Consider the following 13151-nt stretch of genomic DNA (forward strand, 5'->3'; position numbering starts at 1 on the left):
AGGCAGCACAGTGTTGGGTTCTGTAAGAGAAAAAGTAACTGTGGGTATGAGTGCTTGCTTTTAGTGCCATTGCAGTTTCCCTGGAGTTAGTGGTTTCTGTGATACTGTTTTGAAGATCTTCTGTCTGATTGCTGCGGTGAGTTTTCAAAAATTGGTGCTTGCTCTGTCTAAACAGAGTCTGCATTGGAGAGCCTTCCCAGATGGGGAGTAGTAGGATCTTGTGTGCTTTTAGGAACATGCTTATACAATCATTTGATTTAAGAGTTCAAATATCTAACCCTGCAAGCAAAGTTACATTCAAGCAGTAACACCATGTGAACATATTTTGAGTTTCTTGGAAAAACCAGCAAACTCTCTCTCAGAAACTGTTGGCTTTGGAAAGCTGGGTATTGTGATCTACTATAGCTGGCTTGGTGTCAAATCTGTAATACAATATTCAGTGAGCATAGCAAAAGTATGAGGGGGAGGAAAAACCAGTATTCCATTTTGAATCACAATCCATGTCTAAAGAGTGCACTTTTTCTTTACTTTTGTTTTGAAAAGAAAAGTATCCTTCCCTAAGTGCTCACACTTCTGAAAAGTGGTGCAGTACCAGATCCCATCAATTGAGGTGGATTAATGGATTAATCCTTGACGGACTTCTGATATAGCAAATGTACCAACATTATATTTTTCAAGTGAATCTCAGTAGAAATTCCATATCTCCTATATTGATAGATACAAGTGAACTGGTAAAAATAAGTTTCTTCATGTTGATTTATTTGACTTGCAATACCAGAATAAACTTTGTTCTATAAATATTGTATATCAAAAATATTGAGAACACTTAGGACAGAGGTAGGTATAAGTTTTCAGATTTTAGCTCTAAATTTAGCCTGCTTTGAGTGAGTTAATTTAATCTTTGCAGCGTAATGGGTATTGAATTAAGATGTCATAAATCTGTCTTTACTGCATAATTTTTAAGTCAGAAAATGTACTAACGTGATCTAAGAGTTAAAATTCCTTTTTTCCTCTTTTTTTTTTAGAGAACAGCTGTCCAAGCCTAGGCAGTGTAATTCAATACAACACCGCATATTTTGTCCTGGCTTATTAGCACAGATTTGTAATGGCTGTTTTGGAAAATGTGCTATGAATTTATCTAAAGGTCTTCATGCCGGTATAGTTAGTTCAACCTTAAAAATCCTTGGCACTCAACTTTCATCTTTTTAGAACAAAACTCAGAGCCTGTGATTTGATGCCTTGAAGTCAGCAAAACAAAATGCTACTTTAACAGCAGCATTTACTTTGATCAGTTTTCAGCGTTTGTGTCCTTGCCTTTCACATAGTACAAATTGCTTTACCAGAGTAGCGGGGCAGGAGCCCGTAGACTGTTTTTGTAGTTGGTTTCTGTGGTGATACTCAGCCTTCCATGAAACTGATCTCTGGGGATAGAAGCCTCTGCAGCAGCCTTAACCTTGCTGCTGCTGGAGACCTTAAAGGAACTGTGTGGTGAATGTGGAGGCAGCAGTGACCAGCCTGGGTCCCTACAGAGGCAGCTGGCCCAGCAGTGCCAGCACAGCTTTGGTGGGCACTGCGCCTGGGAATGGAAAAAGGCGTTCGGGCAAACAGGACAGAACTGGTGGGCTTCACATCCCAGTTCTACTTAGATGCTTTTCAAGAGGAATGTGTAGGTTTTGTTTTAAGATTTTCAGAATAGCTCTAGTCTGTAATTTTCGGCTATGACCAAACTGTTGTATTCCTTACAAGTTAGTCATGTATTATTTGGAGGCGTGTGTGCCAAAGGGGGCCAGACAAGAGTCTGAAGAGGAGCTTCTTCTGACAAACAGCTGCTGAAGCTGAGCCTTACTGAGAGGACCATTGCTGACACTCATGCCCAGAAGGTCTGGCCTGGCTATTGACTGCACAGTGAGAATGCTGGCTGTGCAACAGCTTTGTGATCAAATGAGCCCTTCACTGGGAGTGAGGAATGTGTTGGACCACATTGACTTATTTTCCTGTACTGTTGTGCTGCTGTCTGCTTGGATAATATGCTGTCTCTTAAGATGTTTTTAAAATAATATGGGCAAAGCAATAGGAGCTGCTTTTTAAATGGACTAGGTGACTGAAAAATGCTTAAGTCCATTTAATGATTCTGGTTTCATTTTCTTTTGATAGTGTTTGACCAATCTGGTCACAAAGCTGCCTGAATGCAGAAGACTTTTACTGAAATAGTATGTTGTTGAGAAGTACAAAATGTATGTATTTTATAAGCTTCTTTGAAAATCTAGGAATGGATGTCCCTTTTTAGATCCCTGATTTTTTATTTTTCTTTTAAATATGGTAGTTTCAGAAAGAAGTTAGGAGTTTTACCACAGAGTTCAGTGAATTCAGGGTTTCACACTGTGTCTTCAAAACACTCTTTATAGCACTGAACAGACATAGGATTGGTTTCTGATGGAGTTTCTGGGCAATGCTTCACATAAATATTTAGTAATAATGCATTTTGCCAGCAAAAATACAAAAACGGCAAATTTATAGTTGTCTCTTGTGCTATTAATTAGAAACTTTTTTTTGGAGGTTTAAAGCAGTCCGGTATCTTTCTATCAATTTGTGTTGTATTTTGAAGGTGCTATGAACTGTAGACATGTGAGAAAAGATGTGCCTTGAACAGCCCTTGAGCTAAGATGAGTCCGGGGGAAGGGAATTGCTTGGGATTCAGCTAACATGTGTATAACTAGAGCCACAGTGGGGGCACTGCAGCAGAAATGACATTTTGTTGGGAATGCTGTAGAGAGAGTAGGAATGAAGATCTTCCTCTGCAGTGCTGTGGATGGAGGCAGCCGTGGCAGAAATGAGCAAAGGGACACGTCAGTGGGAGCACAGCAGAAAACTTTGCAAGGCAGAGCTAAGCAGAGGGCTGGTGTTGTGCTGGAGGTGCTGGTGCAGCTCAGGGGTTGAACTTGTGCTTGTGTCCATGTCATAACTTTTAGCACCTTAGAGTCCTGTTAAGCCTTTCAATCTCTGAAGCAGGAGTGGACAGAGGCATTGGAGTGCTTCTGATGGATAATCAAAGTCCAGGCTTTCAGTTGGACTCTGCAGCTCAAACCACTCTCCCTCATATAAACACCTCTCTGGTGAGCTGTTCTGACCATGCCTACCATACTTGGGCTGAAATTTCCATGTGATACCCACTGACTGTAGTTATGCAACATAAAAAAACCCAAATGCTTGGCAGCAGGGTCTTGGCATAAAGATCTGGAGTGCTGGTAACTCCCCAGCAGTTTGCTTGAAAAACTTTCCAAGAACCAGAAGAAAATTTCTTGTAATAGATACCACTGCTGTGTATTATCAAGTCCTGACAGTGATGTTGGAGCATCTGTAAATATGAGGAGGGGAATAGTTACACTAAGAGGAGTGTGTTAATTTTGTACAACTTCTCAGTCACATTCAGACTTGGCTACCCAGCAGGTAGGTTCCTCAGCAGTGCTAGCTCTGAAGCAGAAACTGATTATGAAAAAGATGATGACTAAGGTGGTCCTGAGTAGTTTTTGTGGAGTTCTGGGGTTTGTCCTTTTTCAGTCTGTTAAAAATAAGTTGGTGTTTTGCTCAAGACTCAGTTTTTTCATGAGTACTCTGTTATGCAAACAAGTGTAGTGATGGAATATATCTGCTAAGTAATATAGTGATGGAGTCTGCTGCAGAAGCATGGTCACATTAACTATAGCCTTTCAAAAATTTAGGACTAGGCATATGAATTTTGCATTATGTGTTTTGTTGCTTAGTCATGAGCATCACTGAGGAGTGCAGTAATGCAGAATTACCTTTATTTGGAAAATTTTCACAGAAGCATTTTAGTTATGAAAAAAGTTGATTTGGTGTTGAAGTCCTATAGCTCTTCACAAAGACCTGCAATTTTCAGGCAGAAATGTAGGAAAATTCCATTATGTGGTATAATTTATCCTACAGTTTCAGCCAAAGGCATGGACAGATACATCACCACTTCTGCATACAGCTTAAACTTTGATTATTTCCATGGATGTATGGAAATAGTAATGTATGTATGTATTACATACATCTTTAATTCTCAAAGCTAAGGGAATAGCAACTACCGAGTCCAATAGTAGATCCATTTGCAGAGAGTTTCTGATTTTCTCACTAAGGTGGTATGATTGCTCTGTGTGCTCTCATGTGACTAAAACAACAGGAAGAAATCTTCATGAAGTCTTAAGCATCTGTCTTGTCTGATAGATGTTGGCTTTGAACAAATTTGTCTGAGGTCAGTTGAAACAGAGGTACTTCTCCATTTCCTTATTACCCAAATGACTTGGTCTAGCTGTTTCTGAGATTAAGTTTTCTGAGTATGTTGTATGTATTGTATTATTCCTGCTTTTAATAAATAAAGGGGGTTTTAAATAGATTTTTTTTTTTTAAGTTTCTAGTAAGAGCCGTATCTTTTACATTGACTTGGCATTCTGACAAAAACACAGCCAGGGTGCAAGCCTGAAGTGAGTGCTCCTGTTGGCCAGTGCAAGAGGATTCTTACTAGCTTTTTATTCTTAGTTTTTTAAGCACACAGACTATATTGTAGTAATTTCATCAATATCTGGGATCAAAGGAAATCAGTTTTTAGTGGGCGTGGAAGTATGTTGGATGAACTTTATGGCATTTGAAGCTGAAAAAAAGTCAGCATAATATTTGAACTTGACGAGACCAGAACCTCAAAAGATATAACTGGACTACTTTACTAAACTGAGATTACAGTATTTTAATTGTTTTGTAAGAAAACATAAGCCCAGAACAAGGTAATTGCATTTAATAGTTTAAACAGCTTATTGTTCATTAGCAGTGCTTACAGTTGAAAAGCCACAAAAATTAATTAAAGCTTTTTAATTGTTGTGAATTTAGTAGTGGTTCTAAACAGCTTTTCCTTTTTACTTTGGCTCTATAGCTCATAGAGTGAAGCAGTTTCTGTAGCTAAGAACATGACTGACATTTCAGGTCTCTGTCCTCCCATTAATTTGAGAGCACTGCCACCCTGCAATTTGCTAAAATGAGGTATTTTATTCTTTACAGGCAGATAATGGAGAGAAATGTGATTCTTGGTAGTTTGTGGTACTCAGTGTTTTTTTTAATGAAATGTGTAAATACCACTGTGTCTTCTGCTGGAGAGGCCAGGTGCTGCCAGAGGTGGCTGCAGAGAGCAGAAGATGGCACTGCCTGGCTTTCCTGCAGGCAGGGCTGTCACTGCCCAGCTGCTGGCCAGAAGAACTTGTTCTTTAAAGCAGCTTGGGTTTAGTACAAATACGGATTTACTCAGTTTCCCAGCAAGTTTTTATCAAGCTTAACAAAGAGGAGGACAGGGATGTCCTCGGTGCTCCTGGAGGTGTGAGTGTGGGGCTCGGTGTCTCTCACTGTGGGGACTGGAGACATGTTTGGTCACTGGTATTTCAGTATCTGGTGTATTCTTCGTGTAAGCCACTGCTACCAGTTAGTGTGAGAGCACAGCCAGATGTTGGCTAGCTTTTTTGCAAGTTAAGCAGTGAAAAAAGGTCTTTCTGCTGTCTTCTGGGTGTCTCAGACCTGAGGCCAGGGCCTGGCTTTGACTTTATAGTGACGGGGAACTTTTCAAGGTGAAATAAATAAAAGAAAAAAGAAAAAACTTTCAAAAAAACCCCCCCCAAAAACCCAGCAATCAAAAAAAAAGCCCCAAACAAAGCACAAAACCAGAACCAACCAAACAAAAAACCATCCTACATTCTATTTTGGGAAGTATTTTCAACAGTAATAAGTACCTAGTTTTCAATTTGGTCACTAGCTTTCATCTAGTTATTTTACTGAATGAATCTCCATTTACTTTACTGCTAAACTAATGGTGGTTTGCCACTACTTAAGGATCATACAATGAACTATACATAGTGGCTCTTCTGTCTCAAATATCCTTTTAAATTCTCTAGCAGGATAGATAATTAATTCTGAATTATCTTTGTGCTCATTTCTCTTTGCCACCACTCAAGCTGGTGGTTGTGTTCATATTTGCTTCCTCTATACTTTATTTTAGGAAGAGCTGTGATTGTCAGGGAACCTGTCACCAGTATGGTGCATCTGCTTCCCTACTCAGTCTATGGTCATCTCTGCTTTCCACACTAAAGGTTTCTTCCTGTAATGTGGGATGAAGTATCAAACTAAGTCCTGACTTCTTAAACAGCTTATTAGGTGCCACAAAACCACCGCACTATCAGTTTCAGGTCTGCATATGCTAAAAGATGACAAGCTGCAGGCTGTTTGTTGTGTGCTTGGTTATGGTTTTGTTCAGCAGTGAACCTTTCTAGAAGGGCAGTACTGGGATATGAGGAGATGGGCTGGAGGGGCTTCCAGCAACTGCAAGCTGGTTGTTTCAAAGCCTCCTGTAACAGGCTGCCTCACTTCCATGATGTCCACTTTGCTCAGATCACTTACCCCTGTGTATCTTCTTAGTCTCTGAACAGAGGCGTTTCCTTTCCCTAGTGTGTGTTAAAATTTCTTTTGGAATTCCTTCCATAAATTAATGTGGTGCTCGCTTGTGTTTCTGGATTTGTTCCTCTTGGTTTTTGTTTGTTTAGTTTTATTTGTTTTACAGGCTAGATTTATGCCCTTAACAGAATGAGCAGAAGAGGTTTTATACTCTAAGCCAGCTTTGTAGACTACCATCTAGAAACCAGAAATCAGAGTTTGCTTTGCAATTCTTTTTATCTCCTTGTTCTCCAGCTCTCAGCTTAGTGGTTTGACCTTTTGCGTAAGCTATTTTTCATCAGCATTTGCCAAGGTTTTCTTTTTAGCAATGCTTCACAAGCATAGAGCACAAATGTTAACTATTTCATATTTTATTTTCTCTGTGCTCTGATGACTGACTTTTGTGGAAGTAGATTATCTATAATCTTGAGTCCAGAGGTGTGAATGCCAAAAGTCATAATATATATAAAATTTGCCTTTGATTCATTGTTTCAAATTCCAAGAAGTATTCATATAGTTCTGTGTTTTTTTGCAGGTCACATTACATTTGAATCCAATTTCATCAGTGCATATTCACCAGAAGCCTCTGGTGTTTCTTCTCAACTCTCCTTTGCCTTTGGTCTGGAAGCTAAAAACAGAAAGACTGGCACCTGGAATCCGAAGAGTTTTCTTTGTAAGTGTACACACTCCTCTGGCCTGCTCTCTATCATAGCTGCTTGTCACATATGGCATGGAGTTAATGGCATTCATTTGGAAATTTTTCAAACTTGGATTAGAGAAAAAACTTAAGAGGGGGTCAAGTTTCCTTGTAGGGCTCTGGGGAGCAGTTAGGTGGTAGGGCAAAGCAGTTTGGAAAAAGTAGCCAATTACTTATTATGTGAATTTAAGGAAAGGAAAGCAAAACTGCTTTTCAGAATCTGCACATCATATAATTATTAATACTAACAGTCTTTAGAATTCAAAAAGCTGTGAGGTTATACCAGATTGCCAGTCCTAGTTGGAAGCCTAACAGTACCATAAAGCAAAAAGCCTCACAGCAATTGGAAATATTAAGAGTGGATGTTAATTGTGTGGTCTGTGACCAAAACAAAAATTTGTTGTATTGAGCTCAATATGTCCAGTTATGGTTTGTCTCTGATGAAGCTTTGGTTTATTGAAATGACCAAGCTAAGCCCAGAATGAAGTCATTTTTGTTTCTCAGAAAGACTGGAGCACTGCTTATAATGCAAGATCCAAATATTACCTAGTATTTGTAAATCATGTCCCTACAGTTTGCCAGGACCTTCAAGTTTTCTATTTGTAGTGAAACAGACGAGTTGTTTGGATTAAATTTTTAATGTGTGACATCATGTCTAATCATGAGTTGTCTTTATGAAAGTTGCAGCTTTCACTATATTCAACTCTAATTGCAGAACTAAACTTGATTGTTTTTAGAGGTATCCTTATAGGGCTTAATTTTGCTTCTCCAGTACAGCTGGCAGTGGCAGGCAAGATTGTTTCTGCAGCACCCAGTGGGAACTTAGTTGTGTTGCTGTGCATCAGCAGGACAGGAAGATGCACAGTGGTGCAGCATTAGAGCACTGAGAAGGGACACTGCTCTCTGTTGACCTGGTGTGGTGGTGATATGGTTAAGTGCACCAAGAGTTCTGTCACTTGCTGGACACTGCAAGCTTTCTGGAATTGTTTTTCTTTTTCCTGTCATCAAGGTATAGGAGTAGGAGCAGCCTTGATACTTGAAACTTTGAAGGACTCAGTCCTGTTTCTAGTACAGTGTTTTACTGATTGGTACAAGGAATATGGGCTTATTTTTATTCTAAGGTATTCACGGTCTTAGGTTTTTCATTGGTGTTTTGGAGACTCATGACTGTTAACTTCTTGTTGACCATTCCTGTTACGTGACCTTAATGCAGCCAGTACAGTTCTGCTCTGTTCAGAAAATGGCAGAGAAACAACATGTGGAACAGCAGTGTGACAAGTCCTCATTCCTCTCATGGACAAAAGAAGCAGGATCTTTCATCAGATCGTAAAGCCTTGGACCTACTTTCAGTTTAGTTTTGGTCTTCTCTTACAATGCATCATCACTCCCATTTCCTATCAAATAGATTTTGTTCAGCTAGTTTGTGTTCTTCCTCTGCACCCAGGATTTTCCCTGTCTCCTTATCTTGCTCTGGAAGTGGAGAGATGGTCTGCTGAGACCCATCCATTTCTCCTCAGCTGATTGCTCTGGAGTTCAGATGGTGATCTGCTGAGCTTGCATGGTTTGTCTCAGTGGAGTTTCAGCAGCCTGCATTAAGATAGGCACATTCCTATTGTTCCTCTAAGGTTCTGACTGCCAAAACTGTACCATTAAATAAGTGTTTGCTGCAGAAAACTATTTCAGGTGCTTCTGGTTACAAACTCAGGCTTGAAGAGGTAAGCAGCACAGTCATGATTCTTGCCAAACAAAACATTGCCTTACCTCAAGAACTGCCCCTGTAAACTTGACCACTGATGCTGCAGGGAGGAGGGAACTGTTTCTCTGTTAGGTGGGGCAGGAGTACCTGGTAGGCACTAAAGATTTGCTGCTGTGTTGGGAGAACTCAAATCAAATACCTCCTCTCAAAACCCTCTCTCTTAATCTCTGCTGGTCATGGTAAGGGCTGAATGTTGTGATGCTTTGTGCCTCCTGCCAGCCTGTGATGCTGGGATAATGCTGCTGCCCAAGGGAGCACACCTTTTTGTTGCAAGGGAATGAACTAGCTCTAACCCATCCTTAATCCATCTGAATAGCTCTCCATAAAAATTTTGTATCTCCTTAAGTGTCATATAGATTTATGTATTTTTCCTTCTACCATGTTAAGGTTTCTATTTTTCTTTCCTACAAACAGCTCAAAGAATGAGATTGCAGAATGCCAGGGTACTGATCCACCATTACGTCTCCCAGTTTAGTCTCTGTCATCCCTCTCACTCTTTTTCGGAAAGAACTTTTTTTAAAAGTTCACTTTTTTCCCCTAAGGTGATATTTTTTGCTGTAAACATAAGCTAACTTCAGTCTCTTACCATGAATTTGTCAGCCTTCCCACTTTCTGTGGCCCAGTTTCTCAGTAGCTAGGGCATCTCGGGATGATAAGACATGAGACTGTGGGCTGAACTAATTTAAATGTGGTCATCATCTGTTGCTTTTCCACAATTCCACTCTGCTCACAAGGACAAATACACTGTTTTCCCAAAGGCTTTTTGAAAAAACAGCACAGAATCATGTGGCACAGAAAACATGAAAAACGTGGAGGAAGTCCTAGCAGCACCTGTAGGTAAGTGCAGCATGCCAAGTAGAGATCAAGGGGCTCTAGTTTTGCCTAGAGCTGTTTGCCTGTGTTGAGCTGTGCCAGTTTGCAACCCTTGTGACAGTCTCTGCCCTAGGAAAGGTTGTCCCTTTCCATGATCCGGGGTTCTTGCTTTAGGTGAGCTGTGGAGCAGAGGAACATACTGCTTTTGCCCTAGCTGCTGAGAGGTTCCCTGCCTCTGTGCCAGAGCCTTCAGTGAGTTCCTGACAACTGACCCTAGGGCCGTAAATAGCAGCTCCAAGGGCTGCAAAGTGCAGAGCATGCTTCCTTAGCCCTTGTTTAAAAATACTTAGCCCTGTAGCTCTGACTTGTTCAGTCTCCTTAAATGTATAGCCAAAACAGAAAATGGAGTATTTTGAGTCATAAAAGATTTTGATTTTGAAAAAAAAAATTTCTAGTGTCCATGAATTCTATGCTCAAAACAGAAATCCATGGCATGCATACCAGAAGAGTGTCATAACTATTGTGTCTGTCTCTATGGAAGCCTTAGGCAAGATATTAATTGGCTTTTCAGCTTTTCCTTCAGACTTTCCAAACAATGCATTAATTCACAATTTTATTAATATATTGTATATGAAGTATGAATTGCAGTGACTTTCATCAATTGTCTCCTAGTTAGAATGGTAAGCAGTGTAAAGAGGTTGAAATGACAACTTCTGGGACATGCTGATAAATACCACATTGCTAGAGCCAGGTCAGAATTTGTAGTGAAAGGATCATGTAACCATTAGTAAAGTCCTAGCTCTTTATTTCTTTCTAATATTAGCTTTTTTCTCCTCGTAAAATATCGAATAAAGTTCTCAAACTGTTACAGGGGCATTTGCTTTGAGTAAGTAAATAACTAAATAAAAATTAAAATTTAATTGCATTATAAGTTTCAAGGTTATTTCTAAGAAAGCTATCTCCAGGATATGAGTAGATGATGAATAGGAGCACAAGTGCTGTTAGTAGCATTGTACAGATGGAGAAACCAAGGCACACTGAGCTTGAATGGTGATTGTGCTGGAAAAGAGGGTAGAGTTATGGCTGTGTGATCTCAGTGTCCTCATTAGCAAAATGGTCTGTTTCCTTCATTCTGTGAATTTATTGTTGGAGTTTCCATTAAGGATTAGCTGCCCCAGGGAAGGGTGGAAAGATTCAAAGTTTGTATCAGCGCGTATCCAAAAGGCTGGGAAAATGCAATATTGCTGAGTAGGGCTGGAGTTTAACTTCTTATAGTTCAAGCATGGATTTTTGCCTTTGGCCTGGCCCTCTGTCAGTTAAGAAGCTTAAAATAAATGTGGGGGGAAATCCAGGCTTTAGGTGCATGATTATAGTATAGGGGGAAGCACAAATTACCTTCTTGGTAAACATTTTTCTAGCAAGGACATGTAGATTTGGTGTATGCATGTGGTTTTGCACTTATTTTTATCATGTAATGCACACAATTTCACTCAGTGACTTGTCATGTGCTTTATCTTCACAGAAACATCTCATGGTTTCATTTTCACAAAATGTCTACTGGTGGCTAAATCTCACAATGGAATAAATTATCATTAAAATTAAGTAGCATGCCCCAAACAAACCAAAGTTTGTGTTGGGTTAGCATCAAAATTTTTTTAATGTCCTGTTTTGAAGAGTTTTTTTTCCTAAGTGGCACTGAATGGAAGTGATTCTCACAGAGTGACAGGACTTGGAGGAAGCCATCGTGACAGGGCATGGCTCCTAAGGAGAGTTGTGCTTCACTATTCTGTTGCCTGTGTTGTCATTTTGCTTCTTGGGGTGCTTTCCCCATCTATAAATCAGAAAGAACACTAGTGAGTAGTCTTAAGAGAAAATTTGGGCATCTTGATATAAACCTGACAAAAATTTTCTCTGTGTGGATAAGGAAAAGGATAGATTGTGTCTGCCTAGTGTGGTCTTAACAATACATTTAGCATGGACAGGGTTGTTTTCAGACTCTGCCCGAGTTTCTATATATTGATGGGTGAAGTAGGTGATGCAGTGAAATTATTGTAATTTTAGTAAAATAAGGTTTATTTTCATTGTGTTAAAAATAAATGTGCCTTAGTATCATGGCATTTCAATCCAAAAATACCTGAAATGGGTTAGTGCATGGACTGCCTGACCTAAGTAATTGTAAATCATCACTTCAGTTACTGGTGCATGGAGTCATATTAGTCTGCATGTATATTTGTACATGTCACAAAAGTACAACAATTTGGAAATTGGACACTTTCTGTTCAAGTGTTCATGGGATCATCAACCTGCAGTGTATCACATGGGTGGGTAGCTCTGTTCAGTTCAGCAAGGGGAATGCTTGGCATCTGTGCTATGTTTTAATTTTTTTCCTCTGCAGGGAATAAATGCCAAAATTGCATTATAAAGGGGAGTGGGAGAGGAAGTTGAAGGACATCTTCAGTGGTGATTAGACTGGTTAGATTATGAGAGATCAGTTTTATGTAAGCTAGACAACTACTGTAGAAACTGCTTTTGCCTGTGACCTTGGTGCAAGTCAGTATTGCAGAAAAACATTACCAGACCTCTTCCACCATCCCACTTTTAAGTTTTCATACAGCAAAATAGTTTCCTTCCTTCCCATCAAGTCGTCATTTCTCCCCTTCCCTTAAACTAGTTTATTGCCAACATGTTTTGGCAGAAAACCAGAAGTTTTATGGAACTGCACAGCAAGAGGGTTTTATAGGTGCTACTCAGCAAGTAATTTTTTTTCTTTATATTTGGTAGCTTTTTCAATTGCTTTTATAGCCTAGGAATGTCTTTACTCAGCAAGTGGAAGTAGTGAGAATTAAATCAATGAAAAAAAGATCCCAATCCTTTGTGATTTCCTGTTAGAAATCACTATTAGAATAGATCCAAAACCCCCTTAAATATCTATGTATGTGATTTTATATAATATATGATTTAAGAAGTGATGCTTCAGCTTTTTCTCTCAGTTAGTTATTCAGGCAATTGAATGAGTAAGAGTTATGGATAAGAAAAGACTTCCACAAGCAACCTTAGATGCAAGAGCTAAGAGTGAATGTGAGTTAAGGTAGTGAAATGGAGGAAGCAAGAGCAATAATGATAAATACAAAAACAGATCACTTGCTCTTGATTTGAGATTTAAAAAGATAAAATAGAAGCTTTAAAGAAGACGAAGTGATGGAATGTAGAGTTTAATTATTAATCATTTCTGTGTTTCTAAGAAGAAAAAAGCCATGTTCTTACTACTTTAGACAATTGCTGGTTTATTCCTCTCACTTCATGAAAATATGGTTCACATATTTTGGGTCACTGCCACCAAACCACAGGCTGTTCTATGGTTTGCACCACATTTGGATGACTGACAAAACTCATTGAAAAACAAGTGCTATTTGTTTT

At 39.4% G+C, this 13151-nt stretch overlaps 1 protein-coding gene across 1 annotated transcript in view; it reads left to right on the top strand.

Moving 5' to 3' along the window:
• The window catches only part of TGFBR3 (transforming growth factor beta receptor 3), a 98293-nt gene that overhangs the window by 44102 nt on the left and 41040 nt on the right, over positions 1-13151 (top strand). Inside the window, exon 3 of the mRNA XM_062497509.1 lies at positions 7004-7141. Coding sequence (XP_062353493.1) covers positions 7004-7141 — 138 coding nt within the window. The remainder of the gene's footprint in view (positions 1-7003; positions 7142-13151) is intronic.

Source organism: Cinclus cinclus, chromosome 8 (assembly GCF_963662255.1).
Source record: "Cinclus cinclus chromosome 8, bCinCin1.1, whole genome shotgun sequence".
Taxonomy (NCBI): domain Eukaryota; kingdom Metazoa; phylum Chordata; class Aves; order Passeriformes; family Cinclidae; genus Cinclus; species Cinclus cinclus.